General features: G+C 43.0%; 1 protein-coding gene across 3 annotated transcripts in view; it reads right to left on the bottom strand.

The window, feature by feature from the left end:
• Window positions 1-15253, bottom strand: part of LOC118405866 — a 38545-nt gene that overhangs the window by 11662 nt on the left and 11630 nt on the right. For all 3 annotated transcript variants that reach the window (XM_035805675.1, XM_035805676.1, XM_035805677.1), the window contains exons 12-34: window positions 12965-13082; window positions 12257-12433; window positions 10344-10550; window positions 9769-10043; window positions 9273-9408; window positions 8574-8792; window positions 8074-8227; window positions 7686-7960; window positions 7118-7312; window positions 6691-6832; window positions 6406-6534; window positions 5694-5996; window positions 4947-5356; window positions 4608-4779; window positions 4024-4460; window positions 3773-3878; window positions 3333-3449; window positions 2937-3072; window positions 2482-2659; window positions 1921-2188; window positions 1356-1542; window positions 689-1010; window positions 219-338 (exon numbers count right to left, since the gene is read on the bottom strand). In XM_035805675.1, the coding sequence (XP_035661568.1) occupies window positions 219-338; window positions 689-1010; window positions 1356-1542; window positions 1921-2188; window positions 2482-2659; window positions 2937-3072; window positions 3333-3449; window positions 3773-3878; window positions 4024-4460; window positions 4608-4779; window positions 4947-5356; window positions 5694-5996; window positions 6406-6534; window positions 6691-6832; window positions 7118-7312; window positions 7686-7960; window positions 8074-8227; window positions 8574-8792; window positions 9273-9408; window positions 9769-10043; window positions 10344-10550; window positions 12257-12433; window positions 12965-13082 (4783 nt within the window). The remainder of the gene's footprint in view (window positions 1-218; window positions 339-688; window positions 1011-1355; window positions 1543-1920; window positions 2189-2481; window positions 2660-2936; window positions 3073-3332; window positions 3450-3772; window positions 3879-4023; window positions 4461-4607; window positions 4780-4946; window positions 5357-5693; window positions 5997-6405; window positions 6535-6690; window positions 6833-7117; window positions 7313-7685; window positions 7961-8073; window positions 8228-8573; window positions 8793-9272; window positions 9409-9768; window positions 10044-10343; window positions 10551-12256; window positions 12434-12964; window positions 13083-15253) is intronic.

The following is a 15253-nucleotide window of genomic DNA, read 5'->3' as shown; positions in this document are numbered from 1 at the left end:
AACAGCTGGAGATTTATCCTAACGATATACTTCCTTTTGAAAGATGGTTACAGTACATGTACAACATAGCAGTAACTAAAGTAACATTTGTAAAACATCTTCAACATCACAAGTCCAGGTTTTCTTTACACTTGATATCGACACTCCATGCGAATTTCTTTTGCAAACTAAAGACTTAATGCAAGTTTCAAACTTAAGACATATCATGAATGTCTCACCTTGACAGATGGTAGGTCATGACGAGTTTCTTGAGAAGTGGATACAGTCAAGAGATGATAATCTATGCCAGAGTCGGGGTCAGCAAATTCCCAGCTGACCCTGAGAAGTGTTCTGATGACCTGGAAAGCGCAAATCGGAAAGGTGGAAAGTTTGGAAATATCACAGCAGATGTCGATTACGGGTAGCATGACAATGTAAATAGGAGACTCCTGTTTGAACTGTTTAACGTTAAACAATGGAGATACAGCATTACGGTAATGGCACTGAATAAAGACGGGGGGCGCCATAGGCTTTCCACTCCAAGTCAAATTACTTGTTAAACACTGATGCCGTTTGAAAATTAGGTCAAGAACTATTCCCTTTTGTGTTAAAAATGTAAGTAATAGTTAAAGCCACTTCAGACGTTCGAAACAGTATTTCGTATTTCCTTAACTATCATTGACACATGCGCAATAAAATATAGGAGTACCTGCGTATCAGCTTTAAATGATCCCCAGCTCAGGTCAACTGCAGTCGGTGTAGTCACTGTCGGTGGGGTTGCATCAATGGCGAAACCATCCGAACTTTTTTCTGCCCACAACCCTGCTTTGTTGTAGGCCTTGACAGTCACGTAGATTTTGGTGTCTGCGGGCATGGGTGTTGCCATGGTAACTAATGCCGTTTCTGCCAGATGAAGGTCCGACGGAGATAAGATGTCGCTGCCTCCAGGCGTTGTTCCCGCGCGCCACTCGTAGTGAGACAGGTGCGAATGGGCGTCATGGAAACCAAACCAACTAGCTCGCAGTAGGTTTCTAAATAGTGAGCAGAAGTGGTTGTGTAAATGAAAGCTTCGTTTCTTGAGTTAGTACTAGCATCTGTAGCTGTGTCTATATAGAAGGTATAACCGACCTTCGACGTAACGAGGCTAGCTAATTGGTGACGTAAACCAGCCCTGTTGCTGCCTAAGTTAAACTAGACTGACTGACCCTCAATAATTGACAAAAACATATCTAAGATTTCTAAGTTATAAGGTTTAAGGTTTAAGGCGTAAAAGTGTGAGTTATGTTCATGTATAGTACTTGCTAGAACACTATTACCCATCACGAAAAATGTACTTTGCAAGCAATGACCTGTAGCTGGACAAACTGGGTACTCACGGAGATGGCTGATACTGGAGATCCATGTCAGCAGCTCCGTCGCGCACAGTCCCAGCGACAGGAGGTGTGTCGTCCATCAGAACTCCGTCAGAAGAAAAGGTAGTGCACAGCTGGGCAGCATTACACGCCGTGATCGTCACGTAGTACGTGAAACCGGGAACGAGCAGCAGATTGGATGCTGACATATCTGGAAACACACGTGTGGGAAATAGTAGGATACGCACGGTTTTCTTTTCATGTTATTTTTTCTACAAATGTTTCGACCACTCTGTACATGTCTTAAAATGCTTGTGGAAAGACTTTACGGATGCTATTTTCGTGCGCGGTCACATAGGTCGTACGATCGTCGTACGATCGATAACTTTGGGCAATTTTGAGGACAAAAACGTACGTCTACTGCAAAGTCCAACTATCAAGGTTAACAAAATGCTATTTGAATCCATGTCGGTGGCTGGCTCAGTCACGACCTGCTTGAAAATCCTACGACATCAGAAATGAACGACGAATACACGCCCTAAATCAGGATTGGCAATCCACGAAACATGAGCGTATCGACTAAAAGTACCTGTTTTCATCCCGAGATCCACCTCCTCCAGGATATCTCGGCACATTGGGCACGTTCCGACTCTCCACGTGTAGCTGACGATGTCTGTGTGGGGATCATGGAATTTTCCCCAATGTGCACTGATGGTTGTCTTGTCGGTCTGGTAGTCCAAGTCGTCTGCAGGGTCCGTGAGGGGTCCATCATACACAAACCCGGCCTCAGGTGGGGACGTCTCAGCCACGAAGCCGTGAGAAATGGCGGTGCTGACAAGCCCGGCTCCATTCTCCGCCTTTGGGAAAAAGAATCAAATCCATTGATGTGTAATACCCTATTTGTTGCTCTTTACCATTGTACAAAAGCATTACATTAACAAATCCTTGTGGGTGAACGAGCTATCATGGTATTTGGAATAAGTGTAACAAACCCATATACAGCATTCTGAACATGTATTTCTAGAGAAAAAAATAGCAAATGGCGTGTTCAGAAAATTACTGCATGTCATGTTTAACCGACAATGCTTAAGCATGGTTTCAATGATGATGATGATGACGGTGTCAATCAAACATAACACGTGGAACTTACCATTATTGTTACATAGTAGGTGTGACCTTCCAGTAGAGGAGGATCTATCGCATAGTCCTCAGCCATAGCTTCCTCTGCGGGTTGTAAACGCACCACGTCATCCAGCCCAGGAGCAGACCCAACCTCCCAGTAAAACGACGTGATGCCGCTGTCTTTGTCGACGAAAACATCGTACCAGCTTTGAAAATGAAATAAAAAACGAATAACTAACCAATCTTCAAGCTATCACCGATGCAACAACGACTTCAATCAATCTCGTATGATGCAGCACCAGAGGAGGCAGGTACTCGTAAATATATGTTTTTCGAGGAAAATGGTAATCTCCAGTCTTTCGGAGGAAGGAGGAAAGCATATAGATAGAAGAGTTGATGATTTTATCAGTTTAGTAGCCTTGCAATAAATCCATAGCATGCGAAGTTTATATAATTGCATAAAAGGACTTGAGACCCACAAACCTGACAGTGATAGATTCCAGCGATTGGAGGAATTGACCACCGATATCAATCGCTTTGTCGTTCTTGGCAGGAGGTGTTGTATCGACGAGTACGCCATCCGAGACGGAGACTGATGAAAGTCCAACGAAATCAATTCCTGTAAATTTGAAAAGAAGGGTCAAGGTTATTAATTGGTTTACTTTAATCTAAGTTGTAAAGCTAGAGGTTGGCTTATAAAACGGCCATGTTCAATTCTACTCAGCAATTAGAAAATTATATCGAGATATTATGATGACGACTCTCAGTTTGCTTTTGCAAAGTTTATAGTGAAGGAAAAACAAGATTCACTTTACTAACTACTGTTAAACTGCAATGTTTCTAAAACTTAAAACTATTAAAGGATATAAAGAGATGTACCTTTGACTGTTGCGTAGTACGTAATTCCACTGTTGAGTGCCATGTTGCGGAAAATAAAACTGTTGATGTCTCCCACTTCTGTGAAATCTTGAACATCTATTCCTCCTGGAGAAGTGCCTGTTGGGAAAATATTCAGGTTGAAAAGCTTATATCGTAGATTATAAAGAGATAAAGAGATCTTCTATTTGATAAAACCTCCTTGATACAAATGCCACTTGATCAATGCTTTTACATTTTGCTTTCAATTGCAAAGTGTGCTGGTAGAATTCTATATGTTGATGATTACTTGTGCTAGGGATACGAAGCGCAACCTATGTTTATAGCAACAGCTGCATTATATAAAAATGGATCAGTTACAAGCGCCATTTTGAAACGTGATCGCGCGAGAGTACAGCATGGCAAGAGCGCACGAGAGCTTGCGTCAAAGCGAGGTTCCTTACCGATGGCGCACATGTATGTCCTGATGCCGGAGACATGGTGAGATGTTCCGTGTTCTTCAAGGTCCACAAACGAGTCCCACTTTACAACAATCTCAGAGGGCGATGACTGTAGGTAGACGAAACCAGGCATTCAATTAAGCCCATTCATTAACTACAATGAACCTTTAGTTATATACATCTTAACATTAAATCAAACTTCTTCAAAAGGCTTCTAAGTTCTATTGTGATTGACATGATTTAGCACACCATACCTGGTAACTCTTATCGTCAGAGTTTTCGATCCAAACTTTTCCTGGAGTTGGCGGCGTGTGGTCTACTGTGATGCCGTCGCTACATGCAGAGACTGCCGGTAGCTCCATGCTCCACTTCTCGAACACTTGTAGTGTTTTGTTTGCGTGGACACAGATATGATAGCGCCTGCCATGCTGGAGTGCCAGATCGTTGATGCTGACGTACTCATCAGTAGTGTTACCACAGGCTATGGCGAGGGGATGTGCACACGGGTATGGGAACTGGCTACTGGCTGACACGCTGCCGTAGTCACTTATGCCTGCAGACTCCTCTATGACGGCCCATGTGTACTGCCCTTGGCGCAGATTTGGCCACACCGCCCCCAGTGCAGACGGCGATGATGTGTAGTCCGCGTCGTCTCTATACCATAGGCCATTCTTCTCAAGCTCAAAATCCCCTGTATGTGAAAGAAGTACATTAGCGACACATACAAAGCTCTGTTGCATACATGTAGTAGTCCTGGCTTTTAAAGTGCATTGTATTGAAGCAGCACTTTTTCGGGGAGCAATGTATCTTATTCTGTGCGTTACACCTGACAACTCACCTGTAACGTCAATGACGACGTGCTGGCGTCCGATGGGGTTCCTACTGCAGTCATTGATGTCAGTTTCAACTGAAGACTGTACACCCACTCTGCTGAAGGCACGGACAACCAGCTTTGGGCAGCCGGTAGCTAAGATACGTCGGGGAATGCTGACCGTGTGTTCATGGCGCTCCTGACAGATGGAGATAAATGTTACAGAATTATTCAAGCGCTAATGTAGCAAATGACTACGGCTTTCTTAATATCCTAATCTAAATCGTTGCAAGAATGAGTAGACAATCGGTTCGTTTATTAAAGTATCTTCATTGTCGCAATCTTCGTCGATTTATTTACACGTACCACAGTATTGTCGCTGATATCTATCGGGGTCCAGGGCAGTAGCAGCTCCCTCCTCTCTGTGCCGGATGTCACTGCCCACTCGTAGCGGCGAATCGCAAGTTTTGACACCGCTACGGGCACAACTCCTTCCACCACTGTTGTGGGCGCATTTCCGTCCCTGAAGGCGTCCCAGCTGAACGTCGCTGTGGACGGCCCCTCCCCATTTGCCACTGTTCTAACACTCAGGCGACCGGAAATAGGGGCGTTTGGTATGACCCACACGCCTCTACTTGCCACCTGTCCGAAGCACCCCGTTTTGTAACAGGGAGTGATCATGGACCGATATCTTGTCCCCGGGCGTAGACTCAGTTTGGACTGGACGGCCGTACCGCCCCGTTTTACAAGCAGACGCTCCGTGATTCGGTACCATGCTTCAGAAAAAAGTGAAAAAATAGATGAGCAAAGAAAACAAAAACAAAAACAAAGTTGTTCCAAGATCATGGTGTGCCAATAGTAAGCTGAACAGCATTCTTATGTTATAACATTACATGGATGTTTAGCAAACGTATTATCCTAATGCAAGTATGACGCTTGTTGACAGATAGACGTTTAAAACATTATGCTACGACTAATTTGATGCCAAAAATTAGCAGAAAATTCACCTTATATGCTGTTGCCCTCTTAACGTACCATTTATTTAAAAAAAGCTCTTAAATAAAATCTGACCAATATTTAGTCATATGTTCTACACCAGATACTGAGTCTGACCTGTAATCTGGTAGACCTCATTTGCCCAAGACCCGCCTTTTCCGTCCTCTGCACAGAGTGTAGACGGACCGTACATGTTGTAGGTGCTGTGTCCATCTGCGGACCCGAAACACTCTCCGCCGCTCTGTAGAGCAAACACGGTAGCACCACGGGAACGTGCTACCTGGTAACACTTTTCGATGGCGTTTTCACGGAAAGCGAAGTTCCCATCTAGGCGTGGATCTGTCCCCTCCAGCGGAGTGATGGCGGCATTACCCTTGTCCCTCCAGCACCCCAGTTTGGTGAACGCACGGCTGTCGCTTCCTGTGTGAGTTAGGAGGTAGTATTGAAATCTATCGAGATCTCCAAGTAGATCTCATACGCATTTCCTTTGTTTTGTTTCCAAACACAATGTAACTAGCTCGTCTCTACTTCTATATACACATGTGCACACATCGCACAATAATAATTGAAAGGCCAAGTTGATTAGGGCAAATAATCTATATGAAAAAGTAAATGTCCCCAAATAGCAAACCGATGTAAAACAAATCAAACGTGCTTGGATGCTGAAGCCCGATTATATAGTACAAGCTCACCATATGCACGTATTTGCCTCGTAGTGTCAAGTGGCATAATTTCTATATTTTGATTTTGAAAACCTACAAAATCCGATGCATACATGCCATCCACAACACCTTGTCATTACGGTCTTTAAGTATTTCAATAGTATTACCGTCCCGTATCTCCTCCTCGATGGTCCAGTAGAACTCGCTTAAGAAGTCCGTGATGTTGCTCGGCGTGTTCCAGCGCACCCACATGGTTGATGTGGATCGCTGATATTCAGCGTCGTCTTCACATGTATCTTCAAGATAAGAGAAGGAAGACTTGTCATTACGACGTAGTCGTACCTGTACATGTTCATCATCTTCCAAACACCAAGTCGTTTACAAGTTTTGAACAGAAACATGTAAAAAAAAAAAAAAAGATTTATGCTGTAGTTATAACAGGCGTCCTTTACCGTTTGTGTGTTCGAAGCATCCTGGTCCATCTTTCACCATCATGCCTCCTACCCTGCCGTCGTACTCTAGAACGGTGACCCCGTCTGAGCTGACCGTGACAGACCCTGCATCACTCGTTGCTCTTACGGTGATGAAGTAGGTCTGAAAAGTTTGCAGAACAACAGCAATATTGCAACAGTTTCTCCTAGTGTGCTATTGAGTTTTCGTTTCATATTCGTACATGTGTGAAGAAATTTTCACAAGTCTTCCGATGATCTTACATCTTACAATGACCAACGGTTTATCGTGGTTTGATCGGTTATCGGTTTCCATTTGAAATCAGGCCCCAGTGCCTTGTAGCTGTCACCTTAAATTACTGTTCAACCAAATCGTCGACTTTAACTCTACAAGGAAAAAGTACAACAACGACCATTGAAAGAAACAAACCTGGAAGTACTCAAGGGTAAGGCCGGTGATTGAGGCGGTCGTGCCGGCAGCAGCTGTGAAAGCTCGGACGTCCTCAGCACCAGAGGTAGTTCCTACTGCCACCTCGTACGTGACTGCCGTTGGATCATGGCTGAAGCCAAACCAACGGGCATGTAACACTCCGTTGTCTGTTTGGGAGTCGATGTCTTCATAATCCTTAAGGAAGAGATGATAAATACCAACATTAATGTCTTGTGGCGGTATTGTAGAGAAGAGAGAGGGATAGAGTGTGCCCGTCTAGTCCTTAAAGTATGTATGTTCACAATCTACACCATAAAGTACTAAACAAATCGTACTTCCCGCCAGTAGCAAAGTTGTTGTACATAATATTAGAACCGCGAGATATAACAGGTTGCTTGGTTTCCTAATATTACTATGAACACGGGTCATGCAATGTAATGCAAGAGCTTTAAACACATTCTCCAAAGCAAACGAGGATAGGAGCAAGCCATACAGTCAACAATCTGAACCATATGATACGTTTAAAAAGCATTCTATGACGATAAAGATATTTAAAAACCCAGCTTACATGACTTCCAGGATCATCATTCATGTCCGGCGCAACGTCGAAGACGACCCCGTTGGCGGGTAGTTTGTCGTGGATGCTGTACGCACTAGAGATGCCAATAACCGACAAGCTTGCCGGGTTGGTCACTCTGACAAACATGTAGTAGCTGTCACTCGGAGGGCCGTCTAATGCGTCTGTTCCGATCGCCGCACAGTTGGGAGGATTAGCGCTTGTACAGGGTCCATTAGCTCCAACATGGCGGAAACGCAGCATGGCTGTGGAGCTTGGGTTACCTCCTGTATAAATGAGACACGATTAATTCGCATGTTTATGGTTGCAACCTTTAGTATACATGTAATTCAAAAGTAAATTTTTCTCTAAAGGTAAAACAATTCAAAGCGGTGCTCACCAACGGCAAATTCATACGTCAGAGGATCCTGGCTTTCGTCATCAAAGAAGTCGCTCCCTGTCCAGCGCCCTACATAAAAATTCCCTTCCTTAGACAGCGTGATTCGTCCCGTAAACTGAGGCGGACTTACGTCCACGACAATGGGACCCACAACCTGCAAGAAAAAGAGAACGTACGAATCTTTCATTTTGATTGACAGGTATGGCATAACGAATATCAAACAATAAATGCAATATGCGAATCCCACTTCTGACACCATGTTTTGTCCCCTGATATTGATGAGCTAGATGTTCATTTAAACTGGTTTATTCTACATAGACGCGAAGTGAGTAGGGTCAACAAAGCACATCTGATATCGACTCAGATGGGTGTTGGAAGTCCAGAGTCTAACAGCAGCTCTTTTTTTCATATCATTCTAATGTAGACGTGGGTTGTGCTAACATTGAGTAGGGGGTGTTCTGTTTGCTTTGATTATAGCGCAATGCACATGGCTGGCTTACCTTGGTGGTAGATAGCCCCGCCCGATCTTCAGCCTTGATGACGAGGTGGAACAGAGAGTTCTGGCTGATGCGTGGATGGGAGAACCTGAGTTCCGGGATGGAGGTGGTGGAGGTGAAGGCCATGATGTCAGGGCTGCTCGTGCCGCTGCTGGTGCTGCTCAGCCCCACGAAGTAATCATAAATCCCGCCGTCATCCTCACCGTGCCAGGCAACACGCAGCTGAAGTAACAAACAGAGTTACGTCACTAGTATTCATCAATACAATGCTTTTCCACAACAATGGACGATATGGTGAAACAAGCTGAGCATTCCGCTTGTAGAGACAGTTCTTTCATCCAACACGTGTTGAAAATATATGTGTTTCTGATTTGCACACATCAGATGGGGACGTATGACAGTGTGTACACGTAAGACCTTTCATCTACACTAGTAATGACAATCACCTTCATATTGATAAAATATCTTTGTTAGCGTAAAAACAAGACGAGATCTGAATGGGATCAAGAGAATGACAAACTGCAAGTAGCCAGGCAGTAACCGAGGACTAATACTAATTTGGATTGCCAGCTGTAGTTCTGATGACTTCTTAATTTGTTTTGATCACTTATCAATCTGTTTACAAGACCTGTTCATCATTATCATCATTGTCAAGTTCTCAGGATAGACCTCTCGAAAGTCTGGGTCACATATGATACTTACAGTTTTGTCCATCGAAAGGTAGTTGCCCGTTGGTGCTCCTGAGTGCCGAGTGCAGTACTGTGCAGTGAGGGTGGTGTTCGTCACGAAATCCCGTCTCGGGGCGAAGTCATCGATGTAATTTACTTGAGGCACAGACCTGGGACAAAGTTTAAAACATATTTTTGATGGTATCTCTGAACCAATACTGGCCAAGTCTTCTAGCATTGTCTTAAGGAGAAGAAGAAAGTATATCTGTAACATTAACAGCCTGAATCCATTTGTCGCTTTTCTACCGGTTACCTTATGCTAAAATGAAATATTAATGAAATATTCATGAAATAATGCTTTGATCTGTAAACAGAGATGTTATATGTATATGAATATGCATGTATATTAGAGAGAGAAAGAGAGATAGACAGGGCGACAAAGGTGGGGGAAAATGACATTGATACTATCAAATAAAACATTTCTACTCAGAGAGGATAGAAAACATCAGAGTTAATGCACATAGACTTACAGGCATTGCGCGGGAGGGTCTAGCACTAGGACTCGGTGCCGTCTCTGGTTTATCAACCAAACGTTACCACCAGCATCTTTCACCACCCCAGGTCGGACAGCGATGTGGTCGATGTGGATTGCCGTGAGGCTGGGAGCGGTGACATCCACCGTGACGCCGTCAGAACACACCGGTGGGGACGGGTCCAGCGCGTGGTTGTAGGCCACCACCGTGCAGAAGTAGGTCCCGGCAGACGGTGCGGTGTAGGTAGCGTGCGTGTTTGTTGTTCTCGTTATCTGAATCAAGGAATGAATGGTCGAATGAATAGTTTATCATGCGTGTAAAACTTTGCAGCATCGCGGCCGAAGTTCGTATCACTTACATGTTCGGTACATACAATGCAAATGAAAATACAATACAATTTCGTCTAAAACATCACATGTTTTGTAGTTTAGATATTGATTACAATTACAACAAGCATTTTGCGTCATTTATCAGCCTCAATTGCTACAGAGATAGTACTTGGCTGTTACTCAATTTGAATTAATAACGTTTCAATTTACAGTAAATGACATATGGCCTTATGTTATACTTACAGACGCGCCCTCCGGAAGCGTAAAGTCAGCAGCAGTCAAACAACTGGTAGAATAGCCGTACAGGTAGAACTTCACGCCACTCTCTTCGTCGAAGAAACCGTCCCACCACGTTTTAACCGCTGTCGTCTGCTGGTAATCTTTCTCCGGCTGCCCCTTCATACCGTCGTGCACATTGCCGGCAAGAGGTGGGGATGTGTCCACCGTGATCTATAACAAAGCAACAACGACATGTTAGCTGAGTAGTTATAGTGCTAACTATTGGCCTGAATACTCTGTAAGCTGATTTTATAGCGCCCGTTAACCTATTACTCCCTGGTTTACACATGGAAACTTTCCTAAGCCACATCTAAAACCATTGTAGTGATGCAACATTTATTGTGTAATCAGGTTCACTATATAAGGTCAAAAGTCACGTCACAAGTTCAGAGGTCACGTGAAAATGGCGCACTCTTGGAGAGATTAATCAATTTGGGAATCTCGATCCATTTAGGTCTCTGAAAGGCTAATGTTGGCCTAATATTTGATTTGCTCAGGGTTTACGGTACGTTTAGGTGTCTCACTATGTTTGGTAGATACAATTTTAGGTGTTTGGCTCACAGCTAAAACTGGCGGGACAAGCGCGCCCCCCTCCCACCGTGGAGTCATATCGTGAACCGTTCTTCACTTCAGTTCAGTCTGGTTTTAATATTTCTATCTCTTCGACGATTGGCAGGAAAATAGTACCTGTGCTAGGCAACGAAGCTGACGAACGGTGACAGCTCATTGGAAGGTCACGGAAGGGCATAACTATTCAGGTGAGTGAAGTCAAATTTGCGTAACGGTGAAAAATAATCATGTAACTCGCAGCGGGCAACCCGGGATAACTTTTGACGTAGAGAAGCATCTTAAGAGCAAGTCTAAGAAAGCTTCACCTTCTTCCAGTGCTGAAGCCGGCGTTTCGAGTGCTGAGAGCGCGTCAGCACTGGTTTTCCAGTGCTGACGAACATTCAGCACTCGGTTTCTAGTGCTGAAGCCATCTTCAGCACTGGTTTCCAGTGCTGAAAAAGGAGGGTGAAGCTTTCGTAGTTTTGCATCTTAAGATGCAAAACCTTGCTATTTTCATATGTCTCAGAGCTTGCTTCAGCAATCGTTTTGAACAGTTTGTATCAATGGGCCCAGTCACATTCGTCACCTCCTTGGTTATAAGATGGTCATAAATGAATATGATCGTCAACTGGCGAGGTAACATTTCTTGGTAGACTATCTTTGGATAGTCGAACATACGTCGTACAACATGTACATATGTCGGCGGTCTTGTTAACCAAAAAGCTGTCATATTTCCTTGTCGATGGTTTTTATGGTCCTGTCGCAGCCTTCTTGAAAACGTCGTACGACGGCCAACGCCGTTAGGTGTTATCAGGTTTCAACTCCTTATGTAGTCATGTAACTCGCATCGGGCAACCCCGCTGAGTCATTATGTAAAGTGGAGTGCTTACATCACCGTCAGCCTCCCCAGTTCTACTCAGTTCGGAGGTACAAACTGTTGTTAGGTTGGAGTTAAGATAAAACGTATCCTAAAAAGTCAATTTGAAAAGGATAATGTAGAACAAGTTATCATAACTTTTGGTTTGGGCTCCCAATGCATCCCATTGTTTAACATTAGGAGCAGTCCAATAAACTCGTTTCCAGAGCTAGTTTTGTAGCCTTCATATATTATTCACCTTGGTGTATTATTGCAGCCAGGAGTAATGATATGAGGCTGTTTACGTGCCCGAGGCCCCTCCTCGAACATGGGACCCCCATTTTACGTCCCTTCGAATATTATGGAAAAAACTGCGACTTTTATGTTTACTTTTAGATACTTGTAGCAATTTCCCAACATATAACATTATAGGACTAAATTTGATTGACAAACACAAATGATAAGTAACTACCTTAAGAGTTTCTGTAGTACTGAGAGTGGCCTTGTTCCTGACGGTGAGCGTCAGCAGGTAGTCATGGTCATGTCCGCCCACATCCACCTGGCTCCGGTCAAAGGTGATGACGTAATCTTTTTTGTAACATGGTCCCCTTGCAGCTTGTACACAGTTAGTGGTGCAGCCGGCACCACACTGGAAAATACAACAACAACAAAAATGTTTAAAAAAAAAACAACTTTAAGATATGAAAAATGCATTGCGTGCGTGTGTAAGGATTTTATCTCATAGCTCATAATTTTATCTCATAGCTAATGATGTTAGATCTTAGAAATACACAAAGAACCTGTTACTATACTCTTACGTATCAAGTAAGAAAGGCTGTAGTAAGAAAGGCGTAGAAAAGTAAGAGTAAGTAAAAGGAAAAGTAAGAAAGGCATAGAAAAACGCCTGAGTATACATATAGATTTGCATAAATGGAACAATATCTCGAGGCTGATGAAAATTACACATAAAAAGCTTATATATCATAGGCGTTTGCCATCAATCTGCATTTCTCCATTGACTTTCAAGTATGTTGTGTATACTCTATGTGTTTTGGTCTTTGAAAAAAATATGTGCCAGTGTTATATGATTGTGTTCCGTTCTGAATCGTTCACTCATAAAGTAGTCACCATCAAATCGAGCGCACATTGCTTCCAACATAGTAAACAAAGGGAGACTTACGGTTAGTGTCTGTACAACTACTACTCCTGTTGCAATGGTGGCTGACGTTTTGACGTCGGCAAAGGTCCAGGTAATGTCGTGGAGTCCGCTATGCTGGTCAAATGCGTCAAACTGAACCCTGATGTTCAACAAATCACATAAAAAAGTTTAACAGGGGTGCCTACGAATTCATACAAGTTTTACGGAATTCTTACGAGTTTTGAATGCACGGAATTCATATGATTCACTACTAGTACTAAGAAACATATGAATTTCATAGAATTCATTTTACAATCCTTACTGATAATAAGCACCGTATGACTATGTGTTCCGTAGGATTCGTATGTTTCTTAGTAACTGATCGTATGAATTTCGTTAAACTTGTATGAATTCTGTTAAGTTCGAATTAATACGTAGGCTCCTTAGTTAATGCTACTTTGTGTACAACCTCCGATGTGTGCATTTCTTTTATTTGCTTTGATTCTTTTCGCAATGTGTGATGAACACAAGGAAATGTGCTCGTCACTTGGTGAAGACCAGACTCTCAAACTATACATACATGTATGACTTAGGAGCAATTCATTGAGGGGGCGCATATAAAAAAGTGGTTTGGCAGGAGTGCTGTCTTCATTGGAAACCCAGCAGAATAGATGGTAATTACTAGTGCGCTTAGCCAGTAATTATTCAGGAATGTTAACTGGTAAATTTCCACAGCCAACTAGGATGACACCCTCGCCATGCTAATGATTGGCTGCAGAAAAACAGTTTCTGGCCGAACATGTTTCCGGACTTTTTGTCGATAATAGAGTTGCCGAGAAATAGTCCTAACGTGTAAAATTTACCAAATCGTGTTAGCTCAAACTTTGTGAAATAGAGAACCTTATTGTACGACAATTGTACACGTTACAATGTATAGTAACAACTATTACACAAAGTTGTGGAATTGAATAATGCTTAACATCGTGGTTAACATAACAATAAGGGCTAAGATAAATCTTTGATATAGTGTTACAATCGAGTAGGCTAATCATTAGTTTCGGTATTCCTTCTAATAACAAAGCAGTCCTTATATATTTGCATTATGGGAGTTGTGACATCTAAAGACATATACAGATCTGTCTGTAGCATTGAGTGTTTTGCTTGATTGGAGAAATGTGATAAATGGCATCTCCTGTTCAGTGATTATGACTCAGCATTGCCTGGGGGGTTCGCGCCTTCTTCCCCGGACGCTGGCGCATTTTGTGCCCCTTAACGTAAGCCACGCCCTCTGTCACCTCTCATTAATCACACCTCACATCTAGACTTACGCAAAACTTATGAAAGACAAAGGAAGCCTGATCCCAGCTACTAATGTTTCGTAAGACTGGTATTGATGAAAGTTCCAACCCCGTTTCAAACCGTCAACGTACAGACATTCCTTTGAAATGAATTTTTCTTTCAATTCCCGATGCCATGCAAACCATGCAAACAGAAGTATTGTGGTACTATGAAAGACAAATATTTGGAGCACACTGCACTATGTGCGTCCGCGCAATAACATCAAAGCTGTTTCCTGACTACATTTCATAATGAACCAAGGTCAGACATCAGCGGGCTAAATCGACTTCGACCTCAATTTTCTTCCCCCTAGCCCCTATCTACATACCAAATATCATTACAATTCATATCCAGAGGCAAAGTTATTATAACCACAAGCATCTGGAAAAAACACACTAACACCCCACACACAGTCACACCAACAATAATACCTACATTTTTCATGTAGGTAAAAAATGCTGTAAAAAGTTTAAGTGCTATAGTGCCGGTGGATTCTGTGTCGTCATTTATGGTATCTTCGTTCAGGTGGAACATAATGGTCGTGCTGTAAAAAAAGATAAAGGCAGGGGCATAACAGGCAACAAAGTTTCGTCACCAATATGGTGTCCATTACACGTAACAAAACAGATAACCAAACCAAATCCTGATAAGATGAGGTAAAACCGGTTCCAGTATTGGAGTTTGTTCTGTGGCACTACGCGTAAAACAGCAATTATCACCTGCTGCCCATAAATGGTACCGGGTAATCTTCAAGCAGATGGGTTGATCTGGGTTATGTCATTGGTCTTTTGTGACATTTTCTGCGTGTATACGTTTATACATTGCTACCTTTTACCTAAGTTAATGTGTGTATGTCCCAGTTATGTTCTGTATGTGTCCAGGGACACCTGAAAACAGGCTGTAGCCTGAGTGTGATTTTTATTCTGGTAAAATGAATACATGACATGAAATGAAATGGAAGTCATGCTTAGTGGCTACAATGCATCGTAAGGG

Source organism: Branchiostoma floridae, chromosome 18, assembly GCF_000003815.2.
Source record: "Branchiostoma floridae strain S238N-H82 chromosome 18, Bfl_VNyyK, whole genome shotgun sequence".
NCBI classification, from domain to species: domain Eukaryota; kingdom Metazoa; phylum Chordata; class Leptocardii; order Amphioxiformes; family Branchiostomatidae; genus Branchiostoma; species Branchiostoma floridae.
Note: the sequence above shows the minus strand (reverse complement) of the source record. Positions and strands in the feature narration are given on the sequence as shown.